This window comes from Cajanus cajan, chromosome 4 (genome assembly GCF_000230855.2).
Source record: "Cajanus cajan strain Asha chromosome 4, NIPB_CcT2T_4, whole genome shotgun sequence".
In the NCBI taxonomy this organism is placed as follows: Eukaryota; Viridiplantae; Streptophyta; class Magnoliopsida; order Fabales; family Fabaceae; genus Cajanus; species Cajanus cajan.
The window spans coordinates 61,064,675-61,086,221 of NC_138520.1; the positions used below are offsets into that span (position 1 = coordinate 61,064,675).

The window sequence follows — 21,547 nt, forward strand, 5'->3', positions numbered from 1 at the left end:
ATAAATAAATAGATAGATAGATAGTTTGTTATTTAAAAGATAATATTCTTAAAAAATATTATTTTTAAAAAATCTTTTTTAACATATGTTTCTCACAAAATTGTTTATATTAGAGAGATGAGAAACTAAGGGACCATTAAATTTCAGAAAATATTTTTTATTTTTTGAAAATAATTTTCATTTTTAATTGTTTAAATTCATAAAATATGTTTGATTTAACTTCTCATTCTCTAATTTTAGAATGTGGAAATAATAAAATGTGTTTCGTTTACCTATTTTCAATGATAATTTATAATATTAAATTTATTTTATTATTTATTAAAGGCTTGTGTTTAAAAATAACAAAAATATGCTACTTGATCATTACATACATGTTATTGATCTCATCCCAATAAAATACTATTGTGCCGCAAAATATATATAAATAAAAGATTCATATATTTTAAGAGTAAGTTTACCTAAATTTACTTTATTTTATAATTTATGTTCTACATCAAATTTTAACGATCTAACTATTAAATTTAAAATTTTTAATGCATGTATCAAATCTGCAAATTTTTAAAGAATTTAAAAATTATTTGATATGTCATTTCGTTAATTCAAATTAACGGATAATCATAAAATTATTTTATACATTGATTTGAATTAATGAAACGAAGTATCAAATAATTTTTAATTTTTTTAAAAATTTATAAATGTGACCTATGCATTAAGAACTTTAGAGTAAACGGATCCCTCCTCTCTCTCTCTCTCTCTCTCTCTCTCTATATATATATATATATATATATATATATATATATATATATAGGCATGGCAATCTAACCCGCCTCCGTGGGTACCCGCCCGAACCCGTCCCGATTTGGATGGGGAAAACCCGTGTTTATCGGGTTCAGCTTCGGGTTCAGGTTTTCCCCGATTGATAAAATCGGGGGCGGGGATGCTAATACCCACCCCGCCCCCGCCCCCGCCCCCATATTTTTTATTTTTTGAAAATAATTTTCATTTTTAATTGTTTAAATTCATAAAATATGTTTGATTTAACTTCTCATTCTCTAATTTTAGAATGTGGAAATAATAAAATGTGTTTCGTTTACCTATTTTCAATGATAATTTATAATATTAAATTTATTTTATTATTTATTAAAGGCTTGTGTTTAAAAATAACAAAAATATGCTACTTGATCATTACATACTTGTTATTGATCTCATCCCAATAAAATACTATTGTGCCGCAAAATATATATAAATAAAAGATTCATATATTTTAAGAGTAAGTTTACCTAGATTTACTTTATTTTATAATTTATGTTCTACATCAAATTTTAACGATCTAACTATTAAATTTAAAATTTTTAATGCATGTATCAAATCTGCAAATTTTTAAAGAATTTAAAAATTATTTGATATGTCATTTCGTTAATTCAAATTAACGGATAATCATAAAATTATTTTATACATTGATTTGAATTAATGAAACGAAGTATCAAATAATTTTTAATTTTTTTAAAAATTTATAAATGTGACCTATGCATTAAGAACTTTAGAGTAAACGGATCTCTCTCTCTCTCTCTCTCTCTCTCTCTCTATATATATATATATATATATATAGGCATGGCAATCTAACCCGCCTCTGTGGGTACCCGCCCGAACCCGTCCCGATTTGGATGGGGAAAACCCGTGTTTATCGGGTTCAGGTTTTCCCCGATTGATAAAATCGGGGGCGGGGATGCTAATACCCACCCCACCCCCGCCCCCATACCCGCCCCCCGCCCCCATATTTTTTATTTTTTGAAAATAATTTTCATTTTTAATTGTTTAAATTCATAAAATATGTTTGATTTAACTTCTCATTCTCTAATTTTAGAATGTGGAAATAATAAAATGTGTTTCGTTTATCTATTTTCAATGATAATTTATAATATTAAATTTATTTTATTATTTATTTAAGGCTTGTGTTTAAAAATAACAAAAATATGCTACTTGATCATTACATACTTGTTATTGATCTCATCCCAATAAAATACTATTGTGCCGCAAAATATATATAAATAAAAAATTCATATATTTTAAGAGTAAGTTTACCTAGATTTACTTTATTTTATAATTTATGTTCTACATCAGATTTTAACGATCTAACTATTAAATTTAAAATTTTTAATGCATGTATCAAATCTGCAAATTTTTAAAGAATTTAAAAATTATTTGATATGTCATTTCGTTAATTCAAATTAACGGATAATCATAAAATTATTTTATACATTGATTTGAATTAATGAAACGAAGTATCAAATAATTTTTAATTTTTTAAAAAATTTATAAATGTGACCTATGCATTAAGAACTTTAGAGTAAACGGATTCCTATTCTCTCTCTCTCTCTCTCTCTATATATATATATATATATATATATATATAGGCATGGCAATCTAACCCGCCTCCGTGGGTACCCGCCCGAACCCGTCCCGATTTGGATGGGGAAAACCCGTGTTTATCGGGTTCAGGTTTGGGTTCGGGTTTTCCCCGATTGATAAAATCGGGGCAGGGGCGGGGGCGGGGATGCTAATACCCACCCCGCCCCCGCCCCCCCCGCTTAATAATATAATTAAAAAATTATTTATATATATATATAAACCAAAATTATAAATATTTGTATGTAAAAATTTATATTATTTTACTTTTCTTTTATTTTTTTTAAATTGTTCATATTTATTTAAAAGAAAAAAAAATAGGAGCGGGGGCAGGGAAACCCGAACCTCGCCGGGGGCGGGGATGGGGGCTCAGATTTTATCCCCGGCAGGTATCGGGGGCGGGGGCGGGGACGGTTTAAATTTGCGGGGGCGGAGGCGGGGAACGTAAAACCTGCCCGCGCCCCGCCCCGTTGCCATGCCTCTATATATATATATATATATATATATATATATATATATATATATAATAACTCATAAGTATTTTTGTTGACATGACAACATTTTAGAAACATTTTAAATTAACGTGTTGTAATACAAAATAGTTTAGCTTTTATATTATAATAATTATCAGCCATCCGAACCCATATACGATGGAGATTCAACTATTGTGCGTACATGATGAAAAAGTGGCCATCACAATTTTATGAAAAAGATGGTTGAATCAAGTGTAACCGTTGTGCGTATGTGATGGAGGTGCGGCCATTGATTCTTGTTTCAACAGAAAAATAATGACTATGAAATAATAGAAGGGATAAACCATCATAAGTGGAGAAGAACGATGACTATAAAACTCCTTAATCAAAATATTTAGGGTTTATAACTATGGAGATATAAGATTTATAGTTATTGAAATATATATTAAAATAAAAATTAAAAAAAACATTATAAAATGATTCATAAATAAGAGAGATAGAATAAAATAGCATGTAAATATTTTTATTGACATGACAATATTTTAACTTTTAGAAATATTAAATACAAAATAACTTAACTTTTATATTATAAATAAATAGATTAACATGAGTGTCAATATAAGTCTGCAATCAATGATTTAGTTGGTTTGGGTTTGATTCAAGAACAAAAGTACCATGCTTTTTTAGATAAATCTCAGATGAAGATCGAAAGAAATATTACAAAAGTTGGTTCAGAGTGAAATCTAAATATCAGCGACAATGACTTGTATTAAGTAGAAAGTAGAGACTCTAATATAGTTGATGCATCTGATATTATGTATTACACACTCTCAAACACAATTGACACTTGATAAATCAGCATGAGGAAAACTACGGAACCTTCTTTTCTGATTTTCTCTTACTCTTTGGCCTTTTCTTTTTCTTAATCATCTTTATTTCTTAGATCAGAATCCACTATCCTTACCACATCTATGTGTGTTTTTCTCTCCAGTTTCATGTTCAGAGTTTGTCTCAAATGATCTCCATATCTGACTTTTTGGTACAATTTGGAGTTTTGACCATCTATCATATGATCAAGTGGTTCAACTTCCACATCATCCTGTGGGCAAAAGAATAATGCACAAGAAATCCTCTTCTTGTTCTTATTCGTTACTGCTCTGTGCTCAACACTCTTGTATTTACCATTACTCCATATCTTCAAGAGTAAAATGAAATGCTTTTAATTATAATAACTAAAAAATAAAAATTCATGAAAAGAATCAAAAAGATAATTATGCATTTTTAAAATATGCAACACGAAAAAATAATTCAGGTACCTCAATTACATCTCCAACATTGACAACTAGAGCATCCAATATTGGGATCACGGGCACCCATCCTCCTTGATATCGAATTTCTAACCCAATTACATCATGATCTTGCATAAGCAAAGTGATGGTGCTTGTGTCAGAGTGAGGACTCAAACCCAGTACTTGGTCTGGTGTGTTGCAAGGAGGGTAATAGTGTTATTTTTGTGTAGTTTGATTAAGTTTTGTTAGGGGTGGGTATGCGGACCGGTCCGGCCCGTTTAAGGCCCGGTCCGCGAAATCCGCATTTTTAACGGGCCGGATAAATCCGGTCCGCGAAATAAATGGACTTAAATTTTCAAGTCCGTATCCGGCCCGTGAAACCCGCGGATAAACGGATAAGTCCGCGGGCCCAATTAAATCTAAATTTTTTTAATGAATATTGACACATTTATTGAGATTTTGAATTTCTTTTTCTTTATTTAACCTATGAAAACATGAGGAAAAAAAATACATATAAAATGATATAAATATACTTCTAATAGTAACATCAAACATTATATAAATAATAAACCAAAGTCTTAAATAACAAAGTTTATACATTCTAAATTTCTAATAGAAATATTTAAGTCTCAATGCCTTTAAAATTTAAAGTCCAAGCATACCAACTATTAACCAAATATTAAAGCCTTACTACCTTAAAACTTTAAAAGTCTTAATACACAACCAAACAAATTTAAAGTTCCACATTTAAACGGGTAATCCGCGGGCTCGCGGATTAAATCCGCAAAATCCGCGGACTTAACGGGCCGGACCTAAAAAGTCCATATGATTATACGGATTAAAAAAATTGAGTCCGTTATCCGTGAAGTCCGCGGACTTACGGACCGGTCCGCGGACTCGAGTCCATATACCCACCCCTAAGTTTTGTAGTGTGTTTTTTCTTAGTCCCACATTGCTTAGTATTGTGAGATGGTGTTCCTCACTATGTTAGTCCCACATTGCTTAGTATTGTGAGATGGTGTGCCTCACTTTTGTTATATAAGGAAGCTTATGTAAGGTTTACAAATGCACCAAAACAAATACTTCTTAGTATTGTTTATTTCTCTCTTCTCTCCTTTATTGCCATTGTTCCTAACAATTGGTATCAAGAGCCCATTTCTTAGTATGCTCTGTGGTTGCAGCAACGTCTGATCTTCCACATCAGAAAAGATTTGGTTAGAGTAAAATTTTTCTTAGTATGCTCTGTGGTTGCAGTTGTGTCTGATCTTCCACATCAGAAAAGATTTTTTTTTCTCTTGTTCTTGGGATCTCAGTTCAGAGAACTAGTGGGGGAGCTTTTCTTCAAAAGCAGTAGGAGTGATGGCAATGGACGAAGGCAAGATGAAGATTGAAAGGTTCGATGGTGCAGACTTCGGCTTTTGGAAGATGCAAATAGAGGACTATTTGTATCAGAAAGGCTTGCACGAACCTCTCACGGGCAAAAAACCAGAAGCTATGAAGGAAGATGAGTGGAGCTTTCTAGACAGAAAAGCTCTCGGAGCCATCCGTTTGACGTTATCCCGTAATGTTGCATTCAACATTGCAAAAGAAAAGACTACAGCTAGTCTTATGGCGGCCCTTTCCAGCATGTACGAAAAGCCGTCAGCCGCAAACAAAGTTCACTTGATAAGGCGGTTGTTCAACCTACGGATGACAGAAGGTGCATCAACAGCGCAACATATAAACGAACTCAACACAATTACAATTCAGTTGAGTTCAGTTGGAATCAATTTCGATGAAGAAGTACGAGCTTTAATACTTCTTTCTTCCCTACCAGAAAGTTGGAATGCTACTGTCACAGCTGTGAGTAGCTCCTCAGGAAGTAACAAGTTAAAGTTTGATGATGTTCGTGACTTGGTCCTCAGTGAAGAAGTCCGCCGAAGAGAGACGGGTGAATCCACAACCTCTTCAGTATTGCATACAGAGTCAAGAGGTAGAAGTTCAACCAGAGGAACCGGACGTGGCAAATCAAAGGAGAGATCCAAATCCAGAAATCATCAAAGCTCTAACAAATCAAAAACTATCGAATGTTGGAATTGTGGGAAGACTGGTCACTACAAAAATCAATGTAGGAGTGCCTCGAAGAAACAGGAGGTGAAAGATGAAGCAAACGTTGCTACGACCTCAGGAGGAGATGATGCGCTGATATGTTCTTTGGAAAACAAGGAAGAGTCTTGGGTGATAGACTCTGGAGCATCTTTCCATGCAACCTCACAGAAAGAACTCTTCGAGAATTATGTCTCTGGAAATCTCGGTAAAGTTTACCTTGGAAATGAACAATCCTGCGAGATCGTGGGAAAAGGTGTAGTGAAGATCAAGTTGAATGGATCTGTTTGGGAATTGAAGAATGTTAGACACATTCCCGACCTAACGAAAAACTTAATCTCAGTAGGTCAGTTGGCCAGTGACGGCTACACAACAATCTTCCAAGGAGAACAATGGAAGATTTCAAAGGGCGCAATGACAATAGCTCGTGGCAAGAAGAGTGGTACTCTTTACAAGACAACAGAAGCATGTCATCTGATCACAGTTGCTGCAAATGACAATCCCAATCTATGGCACCAGAGACTTGGCCATATGAGTGAGAAAGGGATGAAGATCATGCACTCGAAGGGAAAATTACCAGGTCTTCAGTCAATGGAAATTGAAATGTGTGAAGACTGTATATTTGGAAAGCAGAAGAGAGTTAGCTTTCAAAAGGGTGGAAGAACCCCAAAGAAGGAGAGGCTCGAGCTTGTTCACTCAGATGTGTGGGGTCCAACGACTGTTTCATCCATCAGTGGGAAGCAATACTTTGTGACGTTTATTGATGATCACTCCAGGAAGGTATGGGTATACTTCCTGAAACACAAGTTTGAAGTATTTGAAGCTTTCAAGATGTGGAAAGCTATGGTAGAAAATGAGACAGGGTTGAAGATCAAAAAGCTCAAAACTGACAATGGAGGTGAATATGAAGACACCAGATTCAAAAGGTTTTGCTATGAGCACGGGATCAGAATGGAGAGAACTGTGCCAGGAACGCCTCAACAAAATGGTGTAGCTGAGCGTATGAACCGAACGTTGACTGAAAGAGCCAGAAGCATGCGTATGCAATCAGGCCTACCGAAGCAATTCTGGGCTGAAACAGTAAATACAGCAGCTTACTTGATCAACCGAGGTCCATCGGTACCATTGGAGCATAAAATACCAGAAGAGGTATGGAGCGGAAAAGAAGTAAAACTCTCACATCTTAGAGTTTTCGGTTGTGTAGCATATGTGCACATCAGTGATCAAGGCAGAAATAAGCTTGATCCCAAATCGAAGAAGTGCACTTTCATCGGTTATGGTGAAGATGAGTTTGGCTACCGTCTTTGGGATGATGAAAACAAAAAGATGATCCGTAGTAGAGACGTGATCTTCAACGAAGGAGTTATGTACAAAGACAAACAAAACACAAGTGCCAGCAACTCAAAACCGATTGAGCCTACTTATGTAGAGGTAGACGATGCTCTTGAAAGTCCTCCAGTTGAGAGTTCTCAGTCAGTGGAATCAATTGAACCAGACAGAGGGCAACAATGTGTTCCAGAACCTGAATTAAGAAGGTCTTCTCGAGTTCCTGTGCCTAACAGGAGATACATGAACTACATGTTGTTAACAGATGGAGGAGAACCTGAAGACTATTCAGAGGCATGTCAAACCAGAGATGCGAGCAAGTGGGAGCTTGCAATGAAAGAAGAAATGAAGTCTTTGATCTCAAACCAAACATGGGAACTAGCAAAGTTACCTATGGGGAAGAAGGCACTTCACAACAAATGGGTGTATCGAGTAAAAGAGGAGCATGATGGCTCCAAAAGATACAAAGCTCGATTAGTCGTCAAAGGATTCCAGCAAAAGGAAGGAGTTGACTACACAGAGATTTTTTCTCCAGTTGTGAAGCTCAATACAATCAGAACAGTGTTGAGTATTGTTGCTAGTGAAGAGCTCTATCTAGAGCAGTTGGATGTGAAGACCGCATTTCTTCATGGAGATCTAGATGAGGAGATATACATGCACCAACCAGAAGGATTCTCAGAAAAAGGAAAAGAGAATATGGTGTGCAGGTTGAAGAAGAGCTTGTATGGTCTGAAACAAGCTCCAAGACAGTGGTATAGGAAGTTTGAGAGCTTCATGCACAAGGAAGGTTTTAAGAAGTGCAATGCTGACCATTGTTGTTTCTTCAAGAGGTATAACTCCAGTTATATCATTTTGCTACTTTATGTCGATGATATGTTAGTAGCAGGTTCAAATATGATTGAGATCAGAAATTTGAAGAAGCAGTTGTCAAAAGAATTTGACATGAAAGATCTAGGACCAGCAAAGAAGATCCTCGGAATGCAAATTACGAGAGATAAGCAAAAGGGAACTTTGCAGTTATCTCAAGCGGAGTACATAAACCGTGTCCTACAAAGATTCAACATGAGCAATGCTAAACCAGTTAGCACACCTTTGGCTAGTCATTTTCGCCTATCAACAGACCAATCTCCTAAGACAGAGGAAGAAAAGGAATTAATGGCTAAAACTCCGTATGCTTCAGCCATTGGAAGTCTGATGTACGCGATGGTATGCACAAGGCCAGACATTGGCTATGCAGTGGGAGTTGTAAGCAGGTTTATGTCAAATCCAGGTAAAGCTCACTGGGAAGCTGTGAAATGGATTTTGAGATATTTACGAGCCACTAAGGAGAAGTGTTTGTGCTTTAGTAAAGGTGAACTAAAAGTACAAGGCTACGTGGATGCAGACTTTGCTGGAGAAATTGATCACCGAAGAAGTACCACTGGCTACATATTTACGGTTGGAACTACAGCTGTTAGTTGGATGTCACAAATACAAAAGATCGTTGCTCTATCCACTACAGAGGCTGAATATGTAGCAGTAACAGAAGCTAGCAAAGAATTGATATGGCTTCAAGGATTGTTGACAGAGTTGGGATTCATCCAGGAAAGGAGTGTTTTGCATAGTGACAGTCAAAGTGCAATACATCTGGCTAAGAATTCAACATTTCACTCCAGAACGAAGCATATTGATCTCCGTTATCACTTTATCAGATCTCTGCTTGAGGATGAAGTACTAACGTTGAGGAAGATACTAGGAAGTAAGAACCCAGCGGATATGTTGACAAAGGTTGTCACAACAGAAAAATTGAGGCTTTGCAGTACCTCAATTGGCCTTCAAGAATAACTGATGATGAAGGCAATTACACTATGTGGTAATCAAACTCCAAGTGGGAGAATTGTTATTTTTGTGTAGTTTGATTAAGTTTTGTAGTGTGTTTTTTCTTAGTCCCACATTGCTTAGTATTGTGAGATGGTGTTCCTCACTATGTTAGTCCCACATTGCTTAGTATTGTGAGATGGTGTGCCTCACTTTTGTTATATAAGGAAGCTTATGTAAGGTTTACAAATGCACCAAAACAAATACTTCTTAGTATTGTTTATTTCTCTCTTCTCTCCTTTATTGCCATTGTTCCTAACAAATAGTTCACACGTAAACCTTGAAGTGATTCCTTATGTAGTCCAAGAAAATCATGCTTTTGCATCCCAATAATAACTGACAAAGAACTAAGCAATTCTTCACCTACTCGTCTAACTTCACTTGCATATGCCTCTATTATCTCCCTACATTAGTAGTAGATAAATTTTATTAATTTATCAAAAGTTGTGTATATAGCTAGCTTTCCATTGTAAGGATTACCTACTTGAATCCCTCTGGAGTTTTAGGCCAAAATTGAAGCTTCTTGAATTGGGTGGGGTAAGTAATTAACATTAGTGCATCTGACCAGTCTAGTGTCTGCTCCTCAGAAGCTACATAAACCTGCCCATAACCTTGTATGTCATTCGGGGCCATTGCATACTTGTTCTTCTCTTCAATTGGAAGTTTGAAAAACTCAGATGATGCTTCCTTCATTTTGTGCAGAAGCTCTTTCTGAACACCATGATTTACTACCTGCATGCAAAAGTAATTGAAATCACAATCAACATTTGATGAAAACCAATCACTTTTGCTGGGATGTCAATTTCATGGTCTAATTACCCTCAAAAGCTAAACTTTATAGGTAAAATATAGCTGTCAAAGTGGGTTTGGCTCAGTGAACCAACTCGACCCACCACAGGTTCAAACCAGGTTGGATTGAAAAAAATTGAAAATTTCAATACGGACTAATTTTGAACTTAGCTCACTAACAATCCGGCTCACCTGGGTTGAACCCGTGGTGAGTCAGGCTGGCTCACTAACGTGTGATTAAAAAAATATAATAATTATTAGGCTATGGTACAACCTAACATGAGATAATAATGATTTAATGTTAGATTGTGATTTGTAATTTTTATAATTTTGGATTGAATTTGAAGTTTAAGATGATTTTGTATTATATTTGTCTATTTAAGATTATTTAAATTTGATTTGATTGTATTTAAAATTATTATTTAATATTTATGATAAGAATCTCATTAACCCACCAACCCGTGGTAGGTCAGATCAGATTCGATTTTTTTGAGTTCAGTGATAAATGAGCCGAGTTGGGTTAGTCCACCAAATGATCAACCCGTGATGAGCTATGCTGGGTGGCCCGTTTTTATAGCTCTAAGGTAAAAACCTAAAGTTTTATGTCATATTCCTAGCATTTCTATGAGCATTTAGAGAACTAGCTAGAATCGAAATTTCTGGACAGTATTTAATCCACACCACAATAACTCATGCAATGTGAAACTTTGCAATTCCGACATTATGAATTAATTTGAAGTCGGCCTCGTACCATTCACCGTTGTACAACTTCAACCCCACAAAACAAAAAGTGCACTTCTGCTTTATGCAGCTTTATATTTGTCTGATGGAGAACACTAGGAAAAGTGAAAGATGAACTTCTCCTAAAATTCTCTCTAACTCGGATCTTCTTCAAAGGAGACTTGGAACTGCACTTCAAGCACTTGAGAAGGATGAATCACGGATTGGAATAGGCCTAAGCCTTGGATGGAAGTATCCAAGCTCAAGCATCAATGGAGTGCTCACTTCAAAGAGAAGGAAGAAAGGTGAAATCCTAAGGTTTGAAGGAGAACTCTCAAGGTGACTTTGAAAGGGAGAAACTCGGCCAAAGGCTCTCAAATTTCATTCAATATTCAAAGTGCATACAAAATGGTGAAGGAAACACTTAAGTAAGCATGGTTTTGCACACTTTGGGCGCCTAAATCAAAAGGTGACATGTGGCGCCCAAAATTTGAATTCAAATTTGAAATTTGAATTCAAATTTTGGCTCCCATGTGCTACTCCGAAAATTCAGGTACCTAAGGTGCATCTAAGTGTAATTTGGAGTGTCATTTAGGGTTAATTTGAGGTCACATGTTCAGCCACCAAAGGTGCAAAACATGTGACTCAAATGTAACTTAAATGGTTTCCAAATTAAACCTAATTTAACCTAATTAGCCTACTTTAGTATTCCTTGTATTTTCCTAATCTAATGACCTAAATACAATGGTCAAACAAATACAATGGAAAGGAAAAATTACAAGAATGAAAATGAGCCCAATATTGGGTACCAAAAGCCCAAAGGCCCATGAAGCCCAAAACTAGGCCCAACTAGCCTAAAACCTAAAATGCTACTCTATGTGGTCCAAAATACAAGACCAAAATATATGATACCTATACTAACATGATGTATACAAAACATATGAAAATAGCTATAACAAACTATGGCCCATGAAAAGTTCAACTTGGGCCTTCCCAGGCCCAAAAGGCCCATTGGGCCCTGACTGGCCCAAACCTTCATGTCTAGCCAACTCCTCTTGGTTCTTTGAGTATGTCACCTCTTGCACTCCAAAGCATGATTCCATCATCCCCTCCCTCTTGAAAAGGATTTGTCCTCAAATCTCGAGGATGAATGGAAGAAGAAAAATTAACACCTACATATAAAACATGCAAGGAATAAGAAGTAACATTGTAAGAGAAAAGATCATGGATCCTAAGAGGAGTCCTAGTATCTAACCTAACAAAGAAAGATAAAATGTTAGACTCTCTAGAAATAGGTTCCTCTTCTAAGCATAACCTAGAAGTAAAACCTAAAAATGTAAGAACACTATGACTAAGACAATGAAAAGACTGATTTTTAAACACTATAATATCTTGCCTAAAGTACCCTAAATGGTATCCTAGGCTTTTCCTAAAATATAAAGAAAATACTACTAAAAAACGTCCTAAACAATTTTGGATTTCATTGTTTATTAGATACTCATAGTCATATAATCTATTTTTGTCTTGTAGGGAAGGAAACATATTAAGTTCAAAAAAATAAGAACTTCCCATAAGATCAAACATAGAATATAGAGTATTACAAGTTAGATCTACTAAACAATGTAAACCGAAAATTGGGTGCTTTAGAAAATCCAAAGAAATACTTCCTTCCTTGTGCACCTTCAAGGAAGTAGTATAAGGAGTAACACTAGGAATAGTCCACTCCTTCTTCACTACATATCTAAGTTGAGAATTCTTGGTTTGAAATTTATTTTGTTTTTCATTCTCAACTCTAAGATAAGTGGCAGCATTAGGACAAGAGTCAAAACTTTTATGAATAAAGAGAGTTCTTTTCAAGTCTTGTTTGGTCATAAAATAACTCTCTTTTGTCACAAATGTCTTAGTGGAGTCCCCTTTATCCACACTCTGTCTTTCTTTCTTTTCTTTGTTTCTTTTCTTTTTCATTTGCTTTTGATCCTCAAACACTTGGGGTGGTGTTAAAGGATTAAAAACAATTTCCTTATTTTTATGAATGAAGGATATTTTGTTAGTGAGGCCATCATGTATAGTTTGTTTATCAAATTGCCATGGCCTACCAAGCAAAATATGACAAGCTTCCATAGGGATCACATCACATAAAACTTTATCTTTATAATCCCCTATAAAAAACTTGACCTTCACTTGTTGATTCACCTCCAATTCCTCACCTTCATTGAGCCAATGAAGTTTGTAAGGGTGAGGGTGAGGAATGGTGGTAAGGGCTAACTTGTTAATCAACCTTGTACTACAACAATTTGAACATGATCCACTATCAACAATGAGAGAACAAGTTCTTTTGGAAACTAAACATCTTGTGTGAAAGATGTTCTCTCTTTGTGATAGTGAAGTGGGACAAGGTTGACTTCCAAGAAGCCTTTTGACCATAAGAAGATCACCATCAACAGGATATAGCTTTTCAATTTGAGGATCTTCCTTACTAGTCTCACTATCACTTGAAGTGGTAGAACTAGATTCATCAAGACTACTATAAATGTCTTGTCCTCTCAAAATCATGACCTTTTTAGTTGGACATTGAGAAGCTATATGGCCTCTCCCAAGACATTTAAAGCATTTGATGTCACTAGTTTTACTACTAGAAGTGACAACATTTTTATCATTTTCTTTTTCTTTTTCTTGACCCTTACTAGAGCTTTTAGAAGAGTCATATTGACCCTCCCTCTTGTAGTCATTCTTGATATAAGAGTTAGATTGAGTTTTTCCTTTTAAAGAATTTTTCCTTAAATTTTGTTGTTCCACCCTTATACAAAGTTGGACCAAATCATCAAGGTCCCTATAAGGGAGTAACTCAACTCTATCTCTTATATCAAAATTTAGACCACTTAAAAACCTAGCAATGGTCAATCTTTCCTCTTCCTTTATGCCAGCCCTCATGAGATACAACTCCATCTTTTGTCTATACTCCTCAACACTCATATTCTTTTGTTGGAGTCTTTGGAGCTTATCCATAAGCTCCCTACTATAATAAGAAGGTATGTGCCTTCTTCTCATAGCACTCCTCAACTCATTCCAATAAGTGATTGGAGGGTCATTGTGAAGTCTTCTCTCTCTCTCTAAGGAGGTCCACCAATACATAGCTTGTCCTTGGAAAGCTAAGGTGGCCAAGGGAACTTTTCTTTCTTCACCTACTTGGTGACAAGTGAAGATTTGCTCCACTTTCATTTCCCAATCCAAGTAGGCATCCACATCTTCTTTTCCATGAAAGTAAGGGAGATCAACCCTTGATTCCCTCACTTTGTGTTCTTTAATGACTCTCCTAGGATGAGGTTGATAGTAAGCATCCATATGCAAACTACCATCATTATTTTGGCTTTGAGAATCATTGGAGCTCTTGGTTGAGCTCCTAGAAGAACCTTTTGGACTTTTATTTTTATTTAATCTTTTCAAAAGTTTTTCTTCTCGTTGCTTAATCATTTGAATCTCTTGTTCTAAAGCCATGATTTGTACTTCTTTTTCAAGTTTTTCTTTTTGTTTTTGAAGTACTTCATCTTGCTTCCAAAGTTTTAGTGCTTCAACCTCCTTTACAATTCTTTTAAAACTTTTAGGAGATTGAAAGTCACTACTACTTTGAGAATGTTGACTCATGATTAAGCAATAAGAGTTTATATGCTATGCAAAAAGGTATAAAATATTTTTGAGATTTTCTAGGAATGAAAATAGCACTTGGAAGTCTAAGTGTACAAGTTGCACTATCAAGGGAGGTGAGCTACAAAGAGCCACTTAATAACCAAGCCTTTTCAAGTGGAAATCACTAAACTCCTTTGTGGTACTTTCAATTCCCCAAAATTTTTCACAAAAATTTTGAATGCTTTTTCACAATTTGTTTGTATTTAAGACTAACTAAACGTGAACAAATAAAACTACACAAGTCTAGTCGTTTCAAGGCAGCAAAATAAAGCAATTAAACGACAAAGAGCTTTAAAAGAAGCAAGATAAGTAACTAGTCGGGTTCCCTAAGTGGAAGCTTGAAACATATGAAATTTCCAAGCCACTTCCACTAGCACTACACGTGAGGATGCTAATAAGGATTTAGATATACCTGACCAGCTTCTTAATACTCCCTCCAAGCTTTACAAATTGGTTTAAAATACAAAGATTTGGCAAAAAATGTAAACTAGCCTAGAAAAACAAAAATTGGCGGTTTTGTGACCAACTAGTGACGGTTTTTGTAACCAATTTTTCAAACACTTGTTTAAATGTCTTAGTCCGCCACTAGCCCTTCAAAATGATGCTACTGGACCTGCAAAAGAAACACAACAAAGAGGTTAATGGTGGCTGCCTCACAAGTGAATGGTATGGTCACTCAAGTGAAGGAAATTTAGGAAAAGCTAGGTCACTAAATTAGGTCAAATATTTGGAGAATTAGTGTCCAAACTTTTCCTTCTCTTTGTTGAGCAATGCTTGATCCTTGAACAAGGATTTGATGCCACTTCCAGCACAGGAATTTAAAGAAAGAAAACAAGACAAGCAACAAAAGCACAATTTAAGAAGCTTATACCAAAATCAAGAGTATTATGTGTAAGACAAGACTCAAAGAGGTTCAACAATGTAAAACTGAAAATTAAGACTCCAAATAAAAGCTAGCACACAGAGAGAAGAGTTCCTAGATAGGTACTAGAATAGATGAACAAAACAAAAAATTTTTGAAGACAATTGGACAAGTATAGCAAAAGTAGTAGCCAAAACAATAACAAGGAATCAAGTAGGTTTTTCAACTTGTATACCTCTCGGCTTTTTCCTTTTAATTTTCTTTCTCTATTTTTTTTATAATTCTTTCTTTTTCCAGTATCAAATTAAGAGTCCAGAGAGTATATTTGCCTTTTGTTTCAAAATTTTCAATGATTCCAAGCTATAGAAACCGAGAATACAAATCAGCCAAAAATTAGGTCAAATTTCAAGTAACTTGAATAACTAGTGCACTAGTCTTTAGGTTTTTGGTTTGGATTCCTTTTGAACTCTTTTCTTTTTGATCTTTTGAACACTTTAGGCTCTGTTTTATCTCTGTTTTCAGCCTCTAATTTTTTTTAAAATTTGAATCCACAACAAGAGTGCACTAGAAGTAGGTTTACACTTGAAATTTTGAGTCACAAAATTTTTATAATTTTTTTCAATGGAATGTGATTTGAAAACTTAAGAACATAATAGAAACCTAACTCTAAAGAAACTTGCTAGGACTAATAGCAAATTATGAACACAAAAAGGTAAAGAAAAAAACACATATAGGTAGGCACAAAGAGAAGCAAAACCGAGAGCAATATGTAGACACAAAATTCAAAATAAAACTAGGTTAAACATGCTATTCAAGGAATTGGCAACATGTAAGGATTAAACACAAACTTCTAAGACAAAACATAGATTCAAAACCAAAATCTAAATGCAATGCATGAGGTCCAATCACGGAAACATACAAGGAATGGAGAGACTCAAAATCAAATAAAAAAAAAGCACAAGCAAAAAGTTCCTAACAAGTTGATTGTGGAAGAAAATCAAGAACAATCAACAATGGATCTATGAACACAAGAACATTAAAAATATAGATCCAAAAATTGAAACTCAATTAAGACAAACATAAGAACACAAAAAACACAAAAATATTCGGACCAAAACTCAAGAACACTTATCTCCTTGAAGACCTTGCTCTGATACCAAAAATGATGGAGAACACTAGGAAAAGTGAAAGATGAACTTCTCCTAAAATTCTCTCTAACTCGGATCTTCTTCAAAGGAGACTTGGAACTGCACTTCAAGCACTTGAGAAGGATGAATCACGGATTGGAATAGGCCTAAGCCTTGGATGGAAGTATCCAAGCTCAAGCATCAATGGAGTGCTCACTTCAAAGAGAAGGAAGAAAGGTGAAATCCTAAGGTTTGAAGGAGAACTCTCAAGGTGACTTTGAAAGGGAGAAACTCGGCCAAAGGCTCTCAAATTTCATTCAATATTCAAAGTGCATACAAAATGGTGAAGGAAACACTTAAGTAAGCATGGTTTTGCACACTTTGGGCGCCTAAATCAAAAGGTGACATGTGGCGCCCAAAATTTGAATTCAAATTTGAAATTTGAATTCAAATTTTGGCTCCCATGTGCTACTCCGAAAATTCAGGTACCTAAGGTGCATCTAAGTGTAATTTGGAGTGTCATTTAGGGTTAATTTGAGGTCACATGTTCAGCCACCAAAGGTGCAAAACATGTGACTCAAATGTAACTTAAATGGTTTCCAAATTAAACCTAATTTAACCTAATTAGCCTACTTTAGTATTCCTTGTATTTTCCTAATCTAATGACCTAAATACAATGGTCAAACAAATACAATGGAAAGGAAAAATTACAAGAATGAAAATGAGCCCAATATTGGGTACCAAAAGCCCAAAGGCCCATGAAGCCCAAAACTAGGCCCAACTAGCCTAAAACCTAAAATGCTACTCTATGTGGTCCAAAATACAAGACCAAAATATATGATACCTATACTAACATGATGTATACAAAACATATGAAAATAGTTATAACAAACTATGGCCCATGAAAAGTTCAACTTGGGCCTTCCCAGGCCCAAAAGGCCCATTGGGCCCTGACTGGCCCAAACCTTCATGTCTAGCCAACTCCTCTTGGTTCTTTGAGTATGTCACCTCTTGCACTCCAAAGCATGATTCCATCATTGTCTCTTTTTTTTTTTTTTTTGGTATGTAATTGACAATTGTGTTGGTGAAGAATTACCTGAAAGAAACCCCACTCCTTGCATGCTATGTCCAATTTAAACAACTCCCCCTTGTTCCCATTTGAGAGCAGTGCTAAATCAATGACAGGGATCTGAGATGAAAGGTGAGGCATATAGTTGGATTTCTCAAGTTCTTCTTGACTCCTCACATATCTTTTAGGAACATGCAAAGGATTATTCCTTACCATTTCTTGAACATTATTTGGCAATGGTATAGATGGAGTAAAAGTGGATGCTTCCTCCATTTCAATCAGACTCATCAACTGCATTCAGACTCATCTTTACTCCGCTTAGAATATTGCTAGCTTTGAAAGCTGGCATGCATTTGTTTTAATGGACAATAACTACTTAAAAGAGCAAAGCATTTTTATTTGTTTGAGATTAGTTTATTGTGAATTTGTATTTATTTGTTTTTGGATCTTTTCCAGATACATCTTTCTAGTTCATACAAGGTAATAAACTAATAATAATCTTATTGTCAATGTAAATGCTAGTGAGCAGTAATGGTGAAGTAAAAGTCTTACACGGTGCTGTTGCTGTTGCATGTGTCTATTTAGGAGGAAAACTGATTCTTCATTTTCATATCTTTTGATGATAAATTTAGGAGATTCTTTTTGTGCTTCTTTTTCTTTTTATACTGTCTTTTCGTAATTTTGTAATTTTCTTAAAACTAATTTTAAACATGTTTTAATAATTAGAATTATAAATGTTTAAATTTTAGTGCTTTCAGAAATTAACTTTTAAAAGCAATATTTTTTTTTATGAAGTATAGCAACATCTACATAATTCTGTATCGACACACCTAACACATTTAGACAGAATACTTATTAGACACGAGACATTGACCTCTATATATATGTATAGATTTTTGACACTAATTTTTATATAAATTATTCATTATTTTAAATTTTAAAAAATATAATTCATCTTTTAAGATCATTTTCATATAAAATATGTAATGTTTATTTATATATGTCCTGTATCTGTGTTCTATACTTTTCATATTAGTGAGTTTTTATGTCTTTATTTCTGTCATGTCTTAAATCTTAATTGTGTCCGTTTTTGAGTTTGTGGTTCATAGATTAATTTTAACATTTTAAAAGTTAATTTATGAAATATTAAAAGGAAACTATAAATTTATTTGGCAGGAGCATGATTTTAGCATTTGATGTAAAAAAAACTGCTGTCCCTTATTTGTCATGTACCATGTCTAGCTAGAATCTAAAACGATGCTGAAAAGTCTAGAAAATTATTGGTCCCTTAATTGTTACATCAGTAATTATTATACATTTATACAGATCTCCCTCCAATCTTTTATCACATTCTCCCTCTCTCCCTAAACTTTTATTCATCATAGTATCACACTGTTAGTCCAGGAAATTATTTATGCTTTGTTTGGAATAGGGAAGAATTGAGAAAAATTAAAAAACTGATTTAATAGAAAATGAATAAAAAATAATATAAAATTTATAATTATTTAATAAAATGAAATTTGGTTAAAAATAAAAAGTTGATATTTTAAAAATATATTTTATATAATTAAATTTTTATATAAAGATATATTATTTAAATAATTATATATTTATTTTTTATTAATCAATTATTTAGACATTAGTATATGAGTAGTTTTATCTATGTATTTTTTAGTAGAAAATTTCATACAAACTCACCTTTAAAAGAGTGGAATTAAATCCACATGAGTTTTACTATAACTTTTTCACAAATCTCCTTAAATCATCTCTTCCACATATGCATGTTTTTTTTTTATCAATGATAATCCCTCATTTTTTTCTCTCTTCATTTTATACTAAATTACCTCCTCTAAACACACCATGGGAAATGCCACACAATTTTATACCCATGAAAAGTTGGGTATGAGAAACCCAACTTCTCAATGATTTTTTATTTTATTTTTTTATTTTAATTTTTAAATATATATTTAAATTATTGAAGTAGTAAATTAAATTTTAAAAATAAAAAAATAGAATATTATTCAAACATAAATTCATTAAAATAAAGCACAATATAAAAAATCAAGTAAAAATAAATCTATCAATCCTTGCATTTGTAGATGTTTCATTTTTATTGTCATTAAAGATGAAAGTGTACAAGAATTTGTGTGATTTGAATTGTTGAAATTGTCAAAATATAACTGACCAATAACGTCATGATCAAAAAATGTGAGGAATATTACTAATAAATTATAATTTAAAATGTGTTTAATCATTACATTTCTAAGTGTTTATTTGGATATCAATTTTGATGCAAAGTAAATGAATAAATAAAAAACAACTTGTGAGTGTAGCTCTTTTATCAGTCTCAGTTGAAATTAACTTAACTAGTTTCTAAACACATCATAAAGTTTTTGACAATTGAATGAGAAATTTAAGTTATATGCAACATTTTTTTATAAAACTTTATACATTTATTAAATATAATAATTTATTTGTTAAAGGTGTTCACCTATTTTGTTTTCCATTATTCACGTTGATTTATTGGAGAATGTTGATTGACTTATGGGAGTAGTTTAGAAAAAACAATTATGAAAAATTTTGCATCTAATAGAAGTTGAGGTTGAGCCAAGTGGTTTGTAAAAAGTTATTACCACTAAACTATAATATAATTTTAGTATATTTTTTTCATAAAAGGTAATATATTATATTTTAACATAAAATTATATATTTAATAATATATTGATTAATGTGATTTAACTAATAATTCATCAATTTAATGAGTGACTTATTGACCAAGTGTCTTGACTGAGTTGATCACTAGTCTGATTTTGATAATATTGATAATGAGATGAATTTTATCATGAAAAAAATTGACAAAAAAAATCTCAAAGATTATCCAAAATCCAAGCGTACACATATTAAGATGGATCTCATGAAATGTAAGGACTTGATAGGCTACTATACTTATTATAGTATGGTTACTACGTAGCGAAGAAAATAAAACAACAATTTACCTAGGGTTAATATGCACATAGATATATAAATTTATGTATATATGTGTATGTGTGTATGTGTGTGTGTGAGAGAGAGAAGGAGAGGTAGGAGATATAAAAACATAATTTGCACACATATACAATCTACATACAAAATATACAAAATTATATAAACAACCCTAATCACTAGGTAAGCGTTTAGCCACCACCAAAAGACAACACAAAACAGAGTCATCTCTAAGCATGATTGGCCACCAACTAACTCAACCAGTCCTATTAATCTTGTCCTCCTCTTGTACCAAGTATAATCATTGTAGTTTCAACCACTAGGAAAACCCAAGGTTAGTTTGTGAAATAAAAACAACATGCAAGCACAACATGAATGTGAACATGAACAATATAAACAACAACATCAATGTCATCATGCAATTTACAACATAAAGCAACTTAACAACTTCATCTCAATAACATAATCATCATACAATGGTATACAACTAATGTGCATCACGCATATTGTTAAGTCTCATTTATACATATGTTTAGATAGGAATTATTGAACAATTCCACTCACCCCATGCACTCTTGCAACATAATTGTTCTCTTTTTGATTCATTTTTTGTGCAAATATAGCTAACCCAAAATTTATCTAACAATACATTGATACACCTCATTTTTTGTGCAGGTATTGAGTTAGAGAATTGAGGATAAAAGATCCATAAGATTGGAAATTTAAGGAGCTAAGGAGCAGGAAAGAGTACTTGCGTCGGGTGCAGACTACCCGCGCTAGGCTTGAGAGGCACAGAGTATCACCTCTGCATTTTAGCATTGTGCCGAGCGCAAGAACATCCGCGTCGGGCGCAATTCAAAACAGAGAGCACTCAAAAC

At 33.9% G+C, this 21,547-nt stretch overlaps 1 protein-coding gene across 1 annotated transcript; it reads right to left on the minus strand.

The window, feature by feature from the left end:
* Positions 1-3,396: 3,396 nt before the first annotated feature.
* On the minus strand, positions 3,397-18,130 carry LOC145956892 (protein LATERAL BRANCHING OXIDOREDUCTASE 1-like). The gene is made up of 5 exons (XM_083072720.1): positions 17,715-18,130; positions 9,921-10,168; positions 9,704-9,840; positions 4,196-4,383; positions 3,397-4,074 (listed from the first exon to the last, which is right to left on the minus strand). The coding sequence occupies exons 1-5, from the start codon at positions 17,982-17,984 to the stop codon at positions 3,802-3,804; spliced, it is 1,116 nt and encodes a 371-aa protein (XP_082928846.1). The 5' UTR covers positions 17,985-18,130; the 3' UTR covers positions 3,397-3,801.
* Between the last annotated feature and the right edge of the window lie 3,417 nt (positions 18,131-21,547).